This window comes from Triturus cristatus, chromosome 11 (assembly GCF_964204655.1).
Source record: "Triturus cristatus chromosome 11, aTriCri1.1, whole genome shotgun sequence".
Taxonomy (NCBI): Eukaryota; Metazoa; Chordata; class Amphibia; order Caudata; family Salamandridae; genus Triturus; species Triturus cristatus.
Window position 1 is genome coordinate 661578622 of NC_140594.1, and position 20710 is coordinate 661599331.

At 43.7% G+C, this 20710-nt stretch overlaps 1 protein-coding gene across 2 annotated transcripts in view; it reads right to left on the bottom strand.

The window, feature by feature from the left end:
* Positions 1-4141: 4141 nt before the first annotated feature.
* Positions 4142-20710, bottom strand: part of SLCO2A1 (solute carrier organic anion transporter family member 2A1) — a 530482-nt gene continuing 513913 nt past the window's right edge. The window contains exons 13-14 of one of the 2 annotated variants that reach the window (XM_085634233.1): positions 13254-13377; positions 4142-9404 (exon numbers count right to left, since the gene is read on the bottom strand). In XM_085634233.1, the coding sequence (XP_085490359.1) occupies positions 9284-9404; positions 13254-13377 (245 nt within the window). In that variant the 3' untranslated portion in view covers positions 4142-9283. The remainder of the gene's footprint in view (positions 9405-13253; positions 13378-20710) is intronic. The other variant, XM_085634232.1, reaches the window with a different exon arrangement.

The following is a 20710-nucleotide window of genomic DNA, read 5'->3' on the forward strand; positions in this document are numbered from 1 at the left end:
GGTATAGAATACCAGGCTGAATGTATAATTAGCTGAAGCTCACACAACAATGGAAGCACTCTGAAAGTTCATAACGGAGACTTGTGTGGTGATCTGAGGACAACATTGGAAGAGGTCTGAGAGACATGGTTCTTGTTAAGATGGAGGATATAAAGAATGGGGATCCCAGTTTTTGCATTGATCCGTATGTTGAAATTTCTGTGGGAGGTAAAATTGTATCGTTGTTGGTGGATTCTGGGGCACGGATAACTATGGTTACCCGACAGCTATTTGATAAGGTCTGGCCTGCTAGAACATTATTACCACCAGATCGGAAGGTGGTGTCCTATGCAGGCCGTAGCATTGACCTGCGTGGTTATATTGATGACATACTTGAATTCAAAGGGAGAAGAATAGCATGGAGGGCATATGTAGCAAACAAGGGACTTGATATCCTGCAGTGGTTTCACCAAGGCCTTTTTGGCATGATTTTGAAACAAGGAACTTCAGAGCAGGCGTTAGCTATAAGGGATGATTCAGACCTGGAAAATATTATGAATGAGTACCCGTATGTGTTCTCAGGCGAGATGGGGAAGATTTCCGGGTTTAAACATAAAATCATTGTGTAGGAGGGATCGAGGTCTGTCAAGCATATACTCAGAGGTGTGCCTTTTAGCATTTCCAATGACCTTGAGAAGGAATTAGATGCATTATACCAGTGGTATGGGTATTTGCTGAGTACAGTGTTAACGCAGCAAAAGACGGGGTACGTGTTATGAGGCCCTTGGACATGGAAAGATTATTTGTATGGTTAGAAGGATGGAATCTATTGTACTATGCCATTTTTGTGCTCTTTTGTATGCCCAGTAAACAACACCATGGCCGCCCATCTTATACAAAAACAAGCAGAGAGAGAGGACTTGGTTAATTTAAACCAGACACATTCCTCACAAAGGCGGATGGGATAATTAAAAAACAGGACTGACTTGTTTTCTGCACTATACATCCCCTGTTCAGCTACTGACTTTCAGGTAAGAGGTAGGTGTCAGCATTCCTTCCTCATTCGTAAGCAACCTGATAAAAATAACGTGTGTACATCAACGTTTTAGTCAGAAGTAGGTTCCTCGATTACCCTGCAATACTGTTGTAACAAGCTGCATGTGTCTGCGATGTGTACAATTGTGTGTGTGTGTGTATGTATGTTTGTATGTTTTGTGTATGGAAAAGGATCCTGCAAAGGGCAGTATTGCTTTTTAATGTGAGCAGAGCTGAAATGTCCAGACCTGCATGCTGAGCGAAAGGAAGATGCGTTGGAGGAATTACAGAATTTGCATCTATTATACTTCCTTCTCATGTCTGTCAGATCCACTCTGTTTTGAATAGATAGCAGCAGACCTACCTAAGAATCACTGATGGTAGTCGTCCTCACATGCCAAGCTCTCTTTGTACCTTCGCCTTCCGGTATTGCAACTGCTTGCCCACTCCATGTCAGTTTCCTAACACTCAGCTTCCAAGGGCCCTTTCGGGTGGGTCTGGGGTGAGATAGGTGGTACGCGCAAGGAGAGTCCGGCACCATGGCTCCTTTCTATTTCTCTCAACCTTTACAAACAACTAATGTTAACCCTTTAGCTCACTCGGGCACAGCTCAGCTCTGCATTATTTTAATTTACACTATGTAGCAGATAAAGTGGACTAACCAGTGCAGCTGTGAGAACATTCTGCATACATACTCGGCAAGCATGCAGACCTTAGATCACAAACAACTCACATGTACGGCGGACCAGAATTCCGCTGCTCATGGAACTCCGTGGAATGTCGCTGAGTTTTTAGGTAACTCAGTGGAATTCTGCAGAGTGAAACTCCTCGAGGTCCGCCCAGCCCTAGTCTTAATTACTTGAACGGGCGAAATTGTTTTGTAATTTTGCATTGCAAGAGTTCCCCTTAGGAACCTTTTCCTCTTTGACAATAATATTCGCAACCTCAGGGAAAACTTGTTTTAATGCAGCACTGGTTCCTTTAAGGAACAAGGGCTACTTAAAAAAAAAAAAAAAAGGTTTACATTTTGGACTGCAGTTATGGGGATGGTGGTGTGCTGTCCCTTACAGGCCACCATCTCTGTGATTACAGCCAATCACAGAGGGTTGCAAATTGGCTCCTGCCTGATAAATGTTAATTTGGCAGGTCATTCTGGACCTCCCTGTGATTAAGTATTTTGTGAACTGACCTAATAGGTCATAGGTCGGTTTTTTAAATACAATTCCATTCGCAATAAGTATATGTGCAGTTTGCTACCACATTTTGTAAATGAAATAATAATCCATCAGGACCCTAACTTTCATGCGGAGGTGTCTGTCAATTATATTCACTCCTTGGTTTCAGTTGCCTGGTGGTGAGTACTTGTTGAAATCTGCTTGAGGTATAATTACACAAAATGTAAGATGTTTGGACACCAACGTGTAAATAGTGAAGTTCCTCTGCCATTTGCATGGTTACTGGTCAGGTTGTGCATACTGTCTCATATTTAGCAAGCCTCCAGGCAAATAATGAAGTTTTTTTTTCTATTTGCTAGGCCACCAGCCAAACAGTACATCACTTCTGCTGTTTAGCCAGCAGAATGGTAAATATTGTTTTTTTTTCGTTTTTGCGATTTGCCAGGCTACTGGTGAAATCGTATATAATATCTGCTATTTAACCAGCACCCAAGAAATATTTATTTGATGTTTGCATGGATGCTGACAAAATTGTAAATAATGTCAACTGTTTTGCAAGCAGCTGGGTAACAAGTGAAGTTTCTTTTCTATTTGCTTGATTGCTCACCAAATAGTACATAACCTTTGCTAATTAGCCAGTACCCACATTTATTCTGCTATTCACATGGCCACCCTAACAGTGTAGAATCTCTATTGTTTAGCCAGTGGCTGGGTGACTCAAAAAGATCCCTGCTCTTTTCAAGGCTGCCGACCAAATAGTAAATAATTTCTACTAGTTAGCCAGCGCCAAAGTAAATAGTGGGAAGAAATCTGTTTATCCGGCCAGCTAAAATGGTGTTACCTTCTTGCTAAACTTCCTTCTTTCTCATTTGTTCTTAAATGGTGACCTTTATATTAAAGCCTATATTTCACCAGCGAGCTCCACCATCCCAGGAGTGTATTATGTAAAAGGGCACACCGTCTTTTTGGAAGCATGACATCTGATAGCTCCTTCACTTGGAAGATGGCAATATCAATAACAGCACCAACATTGTGAAGACAGCCGATCTAACTTTCAGTGCAGCGGTCTTGACAATATTTGCAGGGTTGGGCAGGGATCTCCTACAGAAGGGTGCCTTGTGGGGGAGTCCCTTGCAAAAAGAACTATTGATGGACAGAATGCAGAACAGTGTCATACATTCACCCCAGTACAGAGATCTGGGCCTAAATTCATCGTTTTTTTGCTCACCATGCCATTCCAGTTTGGACCCAGCCATATGCAAATCAGTTTTGACCCTGTGCCTCATGGGAACAGTCCAGCCGGAACTGCCAAGCTAGGTCCTCCCTGGACTGGAACCAAGCATCCTAGGACCGGTTTCGGGGTTTCACCCCTCTTCAGCCAGGTTAGCTTGATTCCAGTGGCATGGAGAGCACGGGACTCACGTCTGAGCATACCCGTCCCACTCGGGGTGACAAATGCAAAAACAACAGTTGATGGACAGAATGCAGAACAATGTCATTCATTCACCCCAGTACAGAGATCTGGGCCTAAACACATCGTTTTTTTGCTCCCCATTCCAGTCTGGACCCAGCCATATGCAAATCAGTCTTGACCCCGTGCCCAATGGGAACAGTCCAGCCCGAACTAGCATTCCGCTCACCCACCCACGTGGCGCCCACAGTACACACTAAGGGTACGCCGCTTTTGATGTGGTTTATATTCAGTGCACTTCCTGACATCGTATTTCTCATATAAAGTGCACATAGGGTTACCTCATTTGCACGGGCCACGTCTCCGTGCACATTTGCATGCACATGCCAGGACACTTTGTTTTACTGAAGTATATTTTATCACGGAAGTGCCACGAAGCAGGTTGTGTTGAAAGAGCACACATATAATACAGCCTCGTGGTCTAATCTCTCTTATTGGCAAACGCCTAGACAAAAAAGAAGCAATGAAATCACTTACAGCGTTTCAGTAAAAAACGTTTTTATTTCAATAAAACCTTTAAAAACGGTATACTTCAAAACAATATCCTTAGTGTTAAGATATAATGGTGGCTATGCGCTTCTTGAATGCCCTGATGTTCTACAGAATAAGGAGAAGGGGGAGTGTCTTCAATGGTGAAATAAAAAAGGGACTGCGGAAGCCGAAACAAGGGGCAGTAAGGCAGATATGACATGATTCAGGGAAGAACGACAAGAGGAAAGAGCTAATAAAGAGAGAGAGTAAGGGTGGGGGCGAGAGAAGGAAACAAGAAATCATTGAGAAAGGGGTTTAAGAAAAGGACTTTGGAGAAATGAAAGGTTCAGCCTTGCCCAGTTACCGTAGGGCCTAATTCTCACTGAAATGAAAACTACCAACTGCTCACGGCACAGCGATTACCCAGTCACATTTGACATCAAGAGATGGGCTCTCTCCTTTCCGTGACGTAGCGTTCATGTTAGGGTAGAGAAGATATCCTCAGCGCTTTAAACTAATATGGGTACTTTCATAACAGCGTGATGAAAATTAACATCGGATACATTTACAGTGGGACGGAGAGTATGTCCTTTGAGTGATCTTACAGTAAGCAATGTGTATTTTGTTAGCAATGTTGATACCGTTTGGCACCATTCTCCCTCTATGATTTGTAACTGTCAACATGGCCCACATGATCTATCGAGCGATCGATCTATATCTATCTATCTATCTATCTATCTATCTATCTATCTATCTATCTATCTATCTATCTATCTATCTATCTATCTATCTATCTATCTATCTATCTATCTATCTATCTATCTATCTATCTATCTATCTATCTATTTATCTATCTATCTATCTATCTGTCTGTCTGTCTATCTTAAATACATTTTTGTATATTTCATAAATTCATGTAGAACATATCTAATATATATAATCTATGTAGCATTGTTTCATTTTGAAAATTAGCCAAAACTCACTTGTTTCAATTATTTTCCCAAAGGTTTCCACGATATGTGTGCAATTCGATACTTTTAATCTTTTCACTAGTGTTTAACACCACACCATATGAATACATATCTGTCTCTCTCTCATCCCACCTTGTCTCTGTCTATTCTGTAAATACATCCACATATTTATATCTGCCTATAATCGTGCTCTGAAGATTCATCTCTATTCCACTTTGTTGATCAGTTTGCTCTGTTTCTTCCCTTTTCCCGCACACTTTATTCTCTCACTTCCTCTCTTTCCTTCTCTTTCAGTTTCTTTCTCTTGTTCTCTCGGTCTTGTTCTCTTCGGATGTATCTTATGTTCATCACACCCTCACTACCTGTCATATTCTCTACCGTGCAACATTAGGGATGCCTGTTCTGAAGTGCACAATTATTCTAGTGACTATTTTTTGCTGTCGTGTGTTAGAAGCCCGCGCAAGTAGGTTAAATCTCCTTTCACAAAATTGCCTCCTTTTCGCCCTGAAATGTCATTTATTACTAATAAAGTGGAAGTTATCTGAGAGGATACTCTAGAAGGGAAGGAGGATAGCGCTTTATGTGAACTAGGACTAGCACGGGTTTCTGGGATCTAAGAAAAGTACTGGACTTTCATAAAGGGGTGAGGACAGAAAGGCAACTTGGGACAGGGAGATGTAATCTTGTGGGGTCAGCGAACCAACCTACCAAGCACTTTGTCTCTCTCTGTCCCATGCCCAGGGTACCAGTCTGGCTAGGCTTTGAGTCCGAACCCAATTAGGGCTTGCCCGCCTTTTGGAGCTTGACAAGGGCTTAGGGCATGAACCCCTGTGTACAATTTTTGCATTCCTTCACCTTAGCAAGAGTAGGCCGAATCTGGGCCTTTTAAAGAATGCATCGTTTTTGCCCAGGCTACCAACCATGGTTGATCTTCTGCTTCCTTACTCGTTCATGGTGTGTATTAGTTCAGCAGTAGGCAGTATCATTGCCTTTACAGAAGTGCATGGCACTAGCCCATGTCAACAATTCCCATTCTGGCCCCATTGGAATTCTTTTCCTCATTCAACACCATCTCTGCATGGTGCATATGGTCATATGGATAACTGGACCTTCTGTGATTTCCTCCAATTTTTTGTTGTGCAAACATTGCGCCCCTGGCTTGGCCCTTATTGTGTGGGTCACTATATGTTTCAGTCCTTATTACAATTTTAACTTGTGCTTGTATGTCTCACATACCCCCAACCATTAACTCACCAGGCCCTACATCCCAAAACACAATATCTGCTCCTCGGTGTTCATCATGCACGACATGACAACACTTACCACATACGCCCAAAACAAAAATAACACCCTTCCAAACACACACCTTCACGGTGTAGCTTGCTGTCTGCGTGGGCTGGCGCTTAAGTGCCACACATAGGGTTCATAAGAGCTATACAAATGATTCAAAACAATACATTGTAATAGTATACAGTTGTTTTAGTCTGCTATTGTAAGTGCAAACTGCCCTCCACAGCACAGCTGCCAGATCTCAATGTTTGTGAACTGTCCTTTTAGACTAGCAACTTGAGGCATGCTGGATTTGGTAGCATCGCCCTCAAAGAACAGTAGATAATTTACCTCAATGGTGCAACTTCCATCATGTTCTAGCGTCCATACCAGTGAGCGATGATAAAGGGCTACACAATAGAACCATGCTGCAATAACTCTGCCATGCATCGGCGCTGCGATCAAGAAGGCAACATTCATCCTGTGTCACTAAGGACTTCATTATTGCCAAGAAGCCCAAATGTATTTGAGGGTTTTAAAACATCTGTACACAATCTGTGTTCATTGTTCTATGCTGTGCCAGCATGGCGCACATGTGGAGTGGATGGGCTCTAAGTCAACTGCTAATTCAGTGTTTAAAGTCAGAGCTATAGTGTGTGATATGACGACTTGGAGTATGAGGTTCAGAGGGAGTCCTTTGTCAGAATGAGATCTGGTGGCTCCGGAAAGGTGCGGCACAAGGTGCGCTCAGGGGTGTAACGCAAGCCTGTGCGGAGCAGGGGTGCTCCCAACCTTCCAGAGGCGGTTCCACCTGTTAAGAGGGACCCCTGTTCAGTGGTTTGTCAGGGCCCCCTGTTCAGCCGAAGGCCAATGAATAGCTCTAAGATATAGGAGTCTTTTGGACCGTTCATCACATTCTGAAGGGAGGGCCGCCATTTTGTGTAACGCCACTGGGCGTTATACAGCATAATACATCTGCTTTTGGTAGGACAGTTTCAGGGTCTGAACTGTCTCCTATAAAGATTGGCAAAACAATGCCAGACCTCCTGCCTGCTCGAATCTATTCTTTAATAAGTCTGAGTATGTGTCCGTTCATAACGTGGCGGATGCAGCCATAAATCTGAACGGGGTATAGTTTCTGTCCGCCAATAATTCTTACATCATGAGATCATTTTTAAATACTAATATGGGATGTTGTGACATTTTATAGGGGATAGTATGGCTTTTGGAATTTTGCTGCATTTTCCCTGAATTTTCTGAAAGTGACAAGTTTGTCAGAAGGTAAGCAGTCTTCATTTGTGAGCAGTTAACAATGTGATGGCTGGTCGTCCTTCCTCTTCAATGCAATCTCATTTATTTCAATATTATAGAGCAGTCGAAACACAATGCCTTGTATCGTCCATATAGCGAGAGAGGCCATGAAATACTGAGGTCACAAGGATTGGGCCTCATCAACACTTATTACATGCATGGTTTGTCAGCCGGTGGTAGGTGAAAAAGTACTTGATTACCCTGTAGCTGTATCTCTGTCTGAATGATTCTCTTAGTGTTCTGAATGGGTTGTGGTGGGTGAATGTGTGGGTTGTGGCTGACTATGTACATACATGAACACAGGAGTGACATGAAGAGCAATAGGTTGGTGGTGAATGGAAGAGTGAGAAGAAATAATTGGCGGGCGGATATGAAGACAGGAAATGGGATGACTGAAGACTGGAGGGGGTGCATTGAGTCTAATTGCACATATGTGTGACTGGAGACTTCAATGAGTGGGCTTCCATAAGGGAGAGTGTTTCTTGGTAGATTCATAATTGGGTGGCTGTGTGAAATGATTTGTATTGTCAGCGGATGCTTTTTTATGATCAAGTAGTGAATAGATGGGTAGCTGCAGTACTAATGGGTGACTGAATGAATGAATGAATGAATAAAATAATTATATAGGGCACGCAACAGACCTATCCTACTTGTGGAGGTGGGTGAACGGAGAGGATCGGCTTACATATGCATGAACAATAGAATACAAACTTGGAATGGTACACAAACAAATGCTTGGACTGCACAGTCCTTTCTCCTCAAACCAGTGGCTTTTCTCCTTCCAAGTGACACTAACCTTGGTTTAGCTTGACCAACTCATTCCATGTAAGTGCAGGCAGTCTTTCCAGTCCTGGGCTGTTCACCTTCAAATATTTGTAAACCGGTGTGATAGTCTCATTTGGTCAATGGATAGGAACCAAGACTACATTATCCAGAATGCATTCGCTTTTCACTCAAAGGCCCACTGCAGAAACCGTGTTCCTAATGACCTGGAGCGCCACGGGAGACATGGCCACCAGAACTCAGTTCCTAATTTGAAAGTCCCTACTGGAGACCAAATCACGTTGTATTGACCAATGATTCACAAACATCTGGTCCCATTTGGTGACATGCCTGTTGAGCTTCTTTACAAAAAGTCGAAAAATTGCAACTTCTGCTGAAGAACAGGCACCGTAGAATAAACATTTTCCGACCCCTCAATCCCTAAGAGTTATTTTATATCCATCCATTGGGGTCAGAAGAAACAGTTGAATGGACGTCACTATGGATTATACATATAATTGTGTGCTTGGATTTCTTTATACAACACTGGTTAGCTAGATTGGAGGTAGCCTGCTCCTCATCTATGTGTAGGCTACAGACCATTCATGTGCCTCGTGTCTTCCTGTGTCCATTGTCCGTGTCCACCTCTTAAAGGGCACCAAGGAAGTGGACTCAAATAGGATGTATTTGAGATTACCAAAAAAGTTGGATATAACTCTGCTCCGAGGAGGGCTGGAAGGCCGAAGCTTGGTATATACATTAAAGCTTGGAAGAGGCTGTAGCGCTGTCACATGAAAAGGCGGTGTGAAAGTCTGGGTCACGTGGCACAGAAGGGCTGATCAGATGAGCCCTGCTACTTTCTGCTGCACATTGTACTCTTTGCTCTGCTTCAACTTCCAGCCAATAAGAACCAGAAGAAACATTCCTAGAACTTTGTAGCCAATCTGAAGACCCAGATACCTGGCAAGATAGGAGACAAATGGACATAGTAGACAGAGTTATACATGAGAAAACGTTTTAATGTCAAAGAGAAGACATAACGACAATCACTAAACGGTGACAGCTAAACCAAAATAATTCAGATCCCACAAACATCGCTAACCTCTGGACACTTATGCCCTATCACAAAATATCTCTCAGTTCTAACTGCACTCACCTGAGATTCTTTCATGCTAAAAAAAAAACAATTACAAATTATTTATTTCTGGTTATTTAACCAATAAAATTACAAAGTGCATCTTCAAACACCCGCTCAATCATAAACAGAGGTGAGAAAAAAGAAAAAAGGGTAGCATATTTATCGTGCATGCGAAAATTCCTCAATTAAGAACTTGAAAGGAAATTAAAGGAACGTGTTTATTCCATATAAAATAAAACACCCTTAAATCCAAATAAAGTATTGCAAAATGCTGAGTCAAACCAGTCCTGATTCCAACTCCACTGTAATAGTCGTTGACCTGCTTCCACTCATCTCATTGATCTGTATTTCACTGGCACTACTGTAACTCAGGGGAAGAACCTCAAAAGCCAGATGGTTCCAGAGTCCAGTTTTAAGAAGACAGAACTATCCATGTCATTCTGTGAGCACGGGAAGCAGTGGCTTAGTGGGATAATGTGGTTAGAGGTAACATGCCTAATCTGAACTTCAGATATACACATTTCACTAATACCAGCTCTATATTATCTGGGTCATTTCTAAGTGTTTAGCGCAAGACCAAGAAAGCCTCAATCAGACCATCCTGTAGAGTTTCAATAAGTCTTTGATTAACATAGTAGCAGTAGCCAGTTTTTAGGAGTTGTTTAGAGCTTGGTGAAAGAAATGCAAAATTATTCTAAAAGTGTGTTAAACCCAATAATTCCAATCTAACATACATGTGATGAAACCAAAGCAGATTTTGCGAGCTCTTAATTCGAAGTACCTCAGACATATCATTCTTATTGGGACCCGAGGCATCATTAGTCCAAAACACAACCCAAAATAGAAGTGGTCTAACATACTCAAAAAATCCAGGGGCAGATTTACTAAGGTTTTGCATCGGGTTGCATCACTTGTATGTTGAAGCCCCAATGCAAAATCCTTCTTGCCATACACTAATCCACGCAAAGCCACTTGCGTGGCTTTGCATGGTTCAGCAAATACAAAATAAGGCAAAGCAGCACATAGACTTGCCTTGCATCATTTTGCAACTTTTAGACGTTCCATGAGTGGAGCATGGGCGCTTTCACGCATCCACCCATGGTTTTTGCAGTATTACCAGATTTACAAAGATTGTAATACTGGGAATGTGTCGAAAGGCAACGCGTCCCTGAATCAGGCACAACAATGAGGAATATCTTTATGTCTCCTCGTTACTTCCTCTTTCTAGCGTGCTGCATTCTGCAGCACATATAGAAAAAGAAAAATACCTTTAGGGATTGTTTTTGTGCAGCAAGGTGTCTCTTCTTGCACAAAAACAATCCTGTCTGTAATGTAGGCACCCTCGGACTGTGGTGAAAGGGTGCCTGTGTTGGTGCTGGGCAACCGGAAGTGCGCCAGCGCAGGGAGAGAGCTGAAGAGTGCCATATCCTAGTAGATATGGTGCTTTTCGGGTCTCTCCCATTCATGCAACGCAGTGCAGCAACTTTCTTGCTACACTGTGCTGCGTGAATTGAAAGTAAATCTGCCCCCCATGTTCTTGGCCACTAACATTTGGACTAAAAGGGATGGAGGGATGGTTACTTCAGCAAACATTTCAGTGGCTGCAACATTTTTCATATGAGAATACCCCCAGATTTGTGACCCCTTCAGAGCAGCAGTTAGAGCCAGAGCTTGATACACCTCTAAAATAGATTGCATTGCACATAGGCCTATTCTTTTAGCAAATCTTACAATAACATTGACTCTATGAACAAGAGGTAAAATATTCATCAATCTGTAGAGACCAAGACATGTTGGTCACCAATCTAGTTCCAAAATAATCAAATACATTTACCCTTTTGAGTAGAATCCCCTCAAATATAGGTTACCTCGAAAATAGCTGTGTGTTTGAAACCCTTGAGCTGTGTCTTTTATGCATTAAAAATAAGGCCAAATTCTTCACAAAAGGTGTACATTTAAAGCTAATTGACTTTCAGAGGAGATTTTCTCCGTTCCATATAGCTGATTTGCAAGACATTTATCATGGTGTAGGCACAAATTAAAAGAGCAGTGTTGGCCTTTGGACGACCGCACTGGTGCTGGTTCCAGCATTGCCCAACAACAGTGCTCCACCTCTTGCAGTTCCACTGCTCAGAAACTGCCAAATATGTACAAAACCTTATTGTAGAGGCAACATTCAATATCTAGTAATAGTCCTTGCATAGAAATTCATAACAGTACAAAACATAATTTTCATCTTCTGATTCATATATGAGGAGTGAGCCAAAATTGAATTTTTCAAAAAGACCATCTTTATTTGATTTCATCAAAACTGTACATTTCCAGTCAGCCCAACTAACGCGTTTCGTCCTGTCAAAGACTTCATCAGGGTTTGCACTTGTACATGTAGTAATCCAGAGTAGGCTAATCCTTGTATATTTAATAGCAATCAGTCACTCCCTAGTAGGATTTTGCAGTTGTGCATGCAGTGGTCCAGGCTAGGCTTGCTATTAAATATACAAGGATTAGCCTACTCTCGATAGCTACCTGTACAAGTGCAAACCCTGATGAAGTCCTTGACAAAATTCCAGAATCGATTATTAAAAGATCCATTTCCCCTGCCTACGATTATTTGATACCAAAATACCACTGGTGTTGGTGAAGTCACAAGCCTGCGATCGATTTATACATTTCGGTCCCCCTTTAGTGTTGATAGCAAAGGTCTGTGGCTGCTCTCTGATCTTTCTAAAATGTCCATATATATGGGATGCTGTAAATTGTACACATGGAGCAATATTTTATTAATGTTACTGATCCAACATCCCTCGGTATATGTAGGGCGTCCGTATTCAACGGTACACACTCATTCACTCGTAGTAGACGTACCTCGTCTACAACATGCATCCAAAACATCTGGAGACGGTTACTCACCACAACAAAGTTTCTCTCACTTCCAGTTGACTCACTTGTACACAGCCACGTAGCACCCCAATACTCATTCACAGCTAAAGGAACCCCTCCTCTGCTCTGCCATTTACTCTTTCTCAGTTATCTTTGACGTGCCAGCAGGTATATCCACCTACTGCTTGAAATGCCATTCACTTCCAGTTGTGCTCATTCCTACATCTCCATCAGTGTGCCTACATCTGCTGTGGAATGCGCTTGTTCAGTCTTACATAAAGTCACGTATGTTCTGGGGCATCCGCTCAAATCTTAGAGTCACCCCCATCTTTTAGATTTCTACACAATTACACACAACCACCACGGCCCACATTACGCGTCACCTATTAATGGGCCATGTAATTCTGGTTACCAGAGGTGAGTGACCGACTGGAATGGTATTTCCTTGAGTCGAAAAACTGCACATTATGAGGTGGATGCTGAGGGTCAACTTAGGTAAGAGGAATAACCCTGGGATTCTGATTTAGACCATCACGTTCCACTGGTTAGTCTGCCTTTGTACCCGGATTTCCAACCAGAGTCTTCGGCTGCTTTGAGCAGCCAGAGTACCTGGGGAAAACTGTTCAGGCCTGCGGTTCTCATTCCTGACAGACCTAGTAGGCCCTTTACCGGATCCATCTGAGATGATGGGTTACTCGTTATGAAGACCCAAGTGTACCACATCTACCATGACACTCCTTCACCCATAATCTGTACCTCGATTATCCGTTCCCTGGTACTGAGCCACATACCTGTTTCGTAACAGATCGTTGTCATAGTACCAGCAGGCGCCTTTCTTCTCGCTGCAAGTTGGCTGCCACCAGAGACACGTGGAGTCGATGACAAAGCCGAAAAGTGCTGGGGCTGGCAGCCATGCTGGATGTGTGTGGAGAGGTCCAGGCGAGGCAGAGGAAAGGCAAAGAACACATGTCAAAAAGGGATGGGGAATATGATAGAAAATGTGACGCAAGAAAAGTAATCATGAGATGAGTATACATCCTGCTGCCTGTGATCCTGTGGGTCCCACGTCCTCCACGATGCCACGGCTCTCAGACTTTTCATTTATTTATGGGTTAAAACCCATACTTGCATCTCAGCCCCCTATCTAGCATTGTTTCTGAGTCTTACTATTTGGCCAATACCTTGGGTCTCGTCTCCGAAGCATCCCATGGGGATGTGTCTCTGAGGCCTCCTATGCAGCACTGGCTGCAGAGACCGAACTTGTATCTACCATATGTGACCAGTATATATTTGAAATATAACACATGTGCAATCCTGGTAGCAAAATATTCACTTTATGTTATACATTGTGTAGGTGGCCTCTGCAATACTCTGACTCATATGCACACGTTTGGCTCCTTCAACCACTTCATAGAATGCCTCAGCGTGATATGTCACTGCAGACGCCTAATATAAGAAAGCAGTGGCGGCTCCTCCGCTAAGGTGGAGGAGCATCGCCCCGGTGCTCTTTGAGCAGTGCAAAAAAAGAAAAAGAAAATTATAATAACAAGTGTTATTAGCAGGTTTTTTTTTCTGTGCAGTACTAGGAGCCGGGGCTGGGCTGGCCAGAGAAGGGGTAGGAGTGGCTTGCACTCTCAAAGTGCAAATGACCGGGACCAAACCATCATGTGCACTTAGCATGTTCTCCACCTGGCTGTGTTGCACACTTAGGTGGAGAAAAGGCCCAGGCTCCCAGGCACTGCCCCGAGCAGCCCAACAGGCTGCTCAGACCAATCACGACGCTGCATCAGCAGCGTCGTGATTGGCTAGGAGACTCTGGGAGCCTGGGTGCTTCGGGTGCTGCCAGTGTTAAGTGAGGACGGAGGAGAGGTGGCAGCGGCATCTGAAGGTAAGTTTATTTTTTCATTTCCCCCCACCCCACTACCCGGTTCCAAGGCAACCACCACTGTAAGAAAGGCTCAGCATAACATCACCTAACTTCTCTTAACATAGCACCAACCAACCTTGATCTAGTGGGTATTTGTTATAGGTATCTTTTGAGACATTATAGCTGCCTATGTTTCTGTAACAATCTTTTGGAGACTTGCACTACACTTACTTGCATTACAGTATGAAATATCAGTGACCTTCCTCACTCCGAGGTCAGAATTGATTTTTGTGAACTAGGGCAGAAGAACAAGTTACTTACCTTTTGTAATGCATTTCTGGTGCATTTTCTAACATGCAATGCGTTTTCTTAAAGGTTTGACACACAATCCCTCTCAAACCATTTGTGATGCCACAGTGGGACATTAATCTGTCCCTGACATGTCTCATTATTCCCTTCAAGTCGATGCACAACTGCTTGTTAGGTCTTCTGACCCTAAAGGCTGCCTTTCTCATCACAGTACTTCAGCTTGTGAATGAGTAAGCAATAGGGTCTCTCAGTGCAAACGCCCTACAGTGCCTGTTTTCCAGACAGACTTGTGCTGAGGACTAGGATGGACGTTTTAGAAAAGTCGAAACTCATTTTCACACTGACCATTCCATCCCCCTCCAAACATTCTTCGCCTTACTCCACCTGGTCAAAAGAGGAGGAAAGACTCAATCGGCTGGCCCCAAAAAGTGCTTTTGGCTTTTATATCAATCACACCTAAGGTCAGCAGGTGTACGATCAGCTTGTTATGTGGTTCTCTTGGGTAAAAAAAGGTAAGAGGGTGGAGACAAGGACTTTGTCAAGATGCAGTATCTGCTATGCACAGGTCAAAAAGCACCCTCTGGAAGAACTGAGGTCTCATTCCACTAAGGCCTAGGCTGCCACCACTGTTTTCACACTTACATTACCGGTCCTTGACATATGGCAGGTTGTGTCATGGGCATGAGTGCACATATTCATGACAGCCAGGTCCAATGGGAAGGTTATTTCATGCATTCGATCATGCAGGACTTTCTGATCTGAGCCCACTCCATAAACTATCCACCTTTGGGAGGTATTGTTTTGGTATCTATTCTAAAGATGAGGGATCTGTGGTTAGAAGTATCTATCAGAAGAACAAGTTATACCTTCAGTAACGCTCTTTCTTGTGGATAACCTATCTAACAGCAGATTCCTCACTGCCCTCCCTGTTCTGTGGGGTTATCTCTTTTAGATATCTAAAAGGTCCCAAAATAGACATCTGCATACTGGTCCTTCCATGTGTTTTATGCTCTACGTCCGAGTGTGCAGTTTGGGCCGAGCAAGAAACTGATGTCAGCTCGAATGGGTCAGGCTTGTATGGAATTAGTCCAATGCGGAGTTGCAAGGCGCCAACTAGCAGCAAGTGGTAGGACTGCTATTAAACGTTTCCAGGTTCAGTCTGCCGCCTGTGGAATATTTTAAAGATGAGGAATCTGCTGTTAGAAGTATCCATCAGAAGGCCATAGCATGACTGTGACTGTGGGTACGGAGACCAGCATCTCTGCATGCTGAGAGCTGGTTCTATCCTACAGATTAGCCTATATGAAGAGAATGTGTGCACAAATATAGCTGAGACGTCTCTGTGCCGGAGTAAAAATAGGCCCATCTATTCCAATTGACCTGCACTGGCAAGTATGAAAATTAGCTCTGTGCCATGATTGTGTTTATTCAAAGTGATTATGTGCATCATGTTGGCTATTGGTGGGGTGGCAGAGGTGTACCCTCACTACATTGCATGAGAAAAATATTGCATCCACTGGTTTCACTTAACCACTACATTGCTTGACAAGTCAAGATAAGTAGTTGTGGAGGTAAGAATAGTAAACATACACTTATCTTCACAATGAAGCAGTAAGTGATGTCGTAGATGTGGTTTTGTTGTTTGTGTGAATCCTTAGTGTAGGATTGGGGATGGTGGCTTCCCAGGGAGAAACAACAGGGTCGGCACATAACCCACTTCTTTTTCTTCCCTTTTGCTGCTTTGTTGTAGAGCCTCTTTATACAGAAAACCCAAGGTTTACCTCCTGAACGGTCCCTTGAAGAATCTGCCTGCCTGATGCCGCGTAGGCCCTAGCCCCTGTAGTGCATTGTGGTTGCAAATAAAGACATGCTCTACTCACAATGCTCTCTGTGGAGGTAAAATCTGCCCCAACCTGACTGGTTGGAAAGTCAAACCATGAGAATGCCATGGCACTAGCTGTGGGCAGATACCCAACTTTCAAGGACTGAGCACATACAATGGAGTCCAGCTCCAGCAAACGGAAGATCTATGTTAACCTAGACTTTGTTGCAGCGCTTCCTGTACATGGAGCCGTGGGGTGGCCAGTACCTGAAGGTTAACCCTAAGTCTGATGCACTGCTGAGGCTCTGCAGGGCTGCCAGAAGCTGCTGGTGACTTTCACTGTGTGGAAACCCCGAGCCAACCCATGAATTCCACAAGTACGCATGCAGAGTGCCAAGAAGCCTTCTGTACCTTTCACCAGAGACGGGACGAGGGTTGCCCATGATCCCTCTATCTATAAATGCAGGTGAGATGCGTGGTGATTGCCTAGAGAGCTCCATTCTCTGTCAGAACCCCAGGCTTGTTGCTAATTTGATACCTTGTGGTTCTCCTCACTTAGCCTTTACAGGTACACGAGACCCCACCCAGTGCAGCCGGACCTCAGGCCCATATCCCGCCTCTGTGGCTTGGGTGCCAGAAGAGGTGCTTCTTAGCCACACTTTTGGTTCCAGACAATGTCCTACTGAACAGAGATTCAGCATCAGTGGCGTAATGATAGCCCCTGCAGCCCCCGCGGTCTGGGAGGGAGACAAGTTCCAGGGGCCTCCCTCTGGCACTGTTCAGGGGAGGCGGGTTTGAATGGGTCTGGAGTGTGGGGGCCCCTCTAGTTTCGTTAAGCCACTGTCCATTATACAGCCGCCTGCCACAGCAGCACAGCGTATAATGACTGTAGAGGCCTTGTGTGGGCCTAGTAGGTTTCTCCTGCGCCTCTAAACCCACACTCTGACTTCCACTGTGGTTTGGACCCCTCAAAGTTCCCAGACAGTACCAGATCTATCCTCCCTGCATGTCAGGACACTGACCTGGTGACTATCATTTTTGTATCACAAGATATTCAAATTTCGAGGGCAGGTACTAACAAAACCGTACTCTAAACAAGGAGACAAAGCAGGGTTTGTTGACCCCATAATTCTTTATTGTAATCACTGAGGCACTTAATTTTACCATTTCAGAGTCTTGTAGTCTTTATCCACACGGTTACAGTGTGTGTTCTCTGTAGCGTTCCTGGAGCTCATATCACCAAGTGATCACCAGAGGTGTTTTAAGAGTTACTGTTTGGACAGGAGGGCTCTGGTCAGTGCTGCAGTGGTAAAAAACATAAGTGCCAAGGCCCAAAGATTCTCTTCAGGGCTGCTGCCTACTGGCGTTATCCACTACTATCACTGGCTCCACCCCTAGCGCTCTGACCTTTTCCCTGACAAAGTTCCTGTGTCAGTCCAGATGCAACTTTCAGGTCTGGGATCGGGTCGCGAGTACATTTTATTTTTTAAAGCAGATGTTATAAGAATAGTCATCCTAAAGTCCTCATATCTGACACATCATAGCGCATACTTGGAAGAATTAAGAAAACATAACATGGAAACGTCAGGTCCCCAGACCAACAAGGTATATCTGGGTGTATATGGACATGAGGTGGCAGACTAGGCCCTGGGGCTGTAGTGAAATAGTTACAATGCAGCATGTTTTTAGTATTGTGGTATAGTGATATTTAGTTTTTTCAAAAACATTTTTCTATTTATTTATTATTTATTTATTTGAAGGTTTTATATTGCGCGAACATGGCCCTTGTGGGTATCAGAGCGCTTTACAAGAGAAGTAGTTAACAAAGGAGACAATGTACAAGAGAAACATAGTATTTCGAAATAAAGTCTTATGTTCCAGCTGGTTGTTCTAAGAGTCTGCATCAATATTTAAGTAAATTTCGTCATGAGAAGAGATTTGACTTCTTTTTTTAAATAGACAGTTGAGGGGTTGAGTCTGGTTTCTGGGGGTAGTGCATTCCAGATCCTTGGAGCAATACCAGAGAAAGCGTGGTTATATGTTTTCTTCTTGGTATACCTTTGAGGCTTTAGAAGAAGGTTGCTGGCGCTCCTGGATGATCTGTTTCCACACAAAAGCTCCAGTTTCTGGGACAGATAACTCGATGTGTTGTGATGGATGGCCTTATGCGTCATGCAGGTGATTTTTAATTGAATTTTTGCTTCGAATGGTAGCCAATTGAGCGCTTTGAAGTCAGGGGAGATGTGGCTATTTCTTTTAGAGCCTGTGATGAGCCTGGCCGCTGAGTTGAGTGATGCTCTTAGGGGGGCAGTTGTAGATCTAGGTAGTCCACAAAGAGTTGCACTACCATATTCTAGTCTGGGAATTACTAGTGCTTGGACTGCCATTTTGAAGTCGTTTACTGGGAGGAAGGGTTTTAATTTTCTCAGAGTGCTCATCTGAAAGTTTGCTCCTTTTGCTGCGGCACTGATGTGTTTTTGCATGTTTAAGTTGCCGTCCAGAGTTACTCCCAGAGACTTTGCTGAGTCAATTATAAGAGGTTGGCAGTTGAATGCTGTAAGTTGTTTAAGCCATTCATGTATGTTGGATGGTTGATTAGGTGGGCTGATTAGTAAGAATTCAGTTTTCAGGGCGTTTAGTTTGAGGTGGTTTTCAGTCAACCATGACTGAGTATTTTGTAAAGTTAGATTGAGAGATTTGATGTCATCTGGAGAATTTATCTTTAAGTATAGTTGCGTGTCGTCTGCGTACATGTGAAAGTGGATATTTGATGAGCCGAGAATCTCCGTGAGTGGCTCCATGAATAGATTAAACAGTGTAGGTGAAAGGGAGGATCCCTGCGGAACTCCTAATATGACTGGGATGGTCGTGGACAGAGATTGGTTGACCTTGAACCTTTGGAATCTATTCAGGAGGAAAGAGGTAAACCAATTTAGTACTGACCCCGATAAGCCCATTCTGTATTGCAGGAGAGCTAGAAGATTTACATGTTTGACGGCGTCAAAGGCCGAGGATAAGTCAAGCAAGATAAGTAGGCAGGTTTTGTTCTAGTCTAGGATTCTTAGTGCGTCATCTACTATGTGGGTCATAGCTGACTCAGTACTTTGTCCTGCCCGGAAACCAGATTGGAATTTATTGAGCAGGTGGAAGTTAGTGATGTGGTTATCTAACTGGCTGAGAACACATTTTTCTAGGAATTTAGCCAAAGTTGGGATGTTGGAAATTGGTCGGTAGTTATTTAAGTCCGTGGGGTCAGCTGTCGTTTTTTTTAGGATGGGGGAAACGTGTCCTGCTTTGAGAATTTCAGGAATGGTTCCTTGGACTAAGGAGGCATTGATAATCTTTGTCCAAAGTGGCAGTAGCGCCGGTATGAGATCTTTGAGGTAGTTTGCAGGAAGAGGGTCTGAGAAGTGGTTGGAGGGGTTCACGGACGTGAGTGTATTTAGAATAGCTTCTTCGCTATAGGTTGTGAAGGTAGCCCAGGAGGCGTTATTTTTGAGTGCGAGCTTAGATGAGCCATTGAGTGAGGTTGCTGGAATATGGGATGACAAATCCTTCGGGGTGGTAGATTGAGCCAATGAGGCATTAAAGAGATCCGTTTTCAGGAGTTCCGTTTTATTCGTGAAGAAGGAGGAAAATTCTTCAGAGCTGGGTGGGGAGCCTTGACCAACTTGAGGAGGGCGAGCTAAGCCGCTGGATTGAGATTTGACTAGTTCAAATAGTGTTTTGGGTCGGTTCTTGGCTTGATCTAGCTGATTTTTTAAAAAGTTTGCTTTTGAGTGTCTGATCTTTCTATAGTACGAGTTTCTGGTGGAGCGGAGCAGATTGAAATGAGCCGTGGAAGGCTAAGACCTCCAGCGCCTTTCAGCTAATCTCAGGGTTCGTCTGTCCTCATTGAGTCTGCTGTCATACCAGGGTTTGGAATCTTTTGTGTAAATCCTCTTCAGTTGTAGAGGTGCGGTTGTGTCTAAGATCGAGGACATGGAGTTAAGGTAGTGTTGTGTCAAAGCTTGAACATCCGTTAGGCCTTCCGGGGAGAGCAGGATGTTGACGCTGGCGGATGTGGTAAGGCCTGTATGGGGTTTTTTCAGAATCCTCTTCCATATTTTAGGTCTCACAGGTTGTACTGAGCGTAGTTTGACTGATTCCTTGATGAAGAAGGTGATGGCATGGTGATCGGACCAATCACATGGGAGGATTGTGCTAAGCTGTATAGCTTCTGGTTTGGCAATAACCAAGTCAAGGGTTGA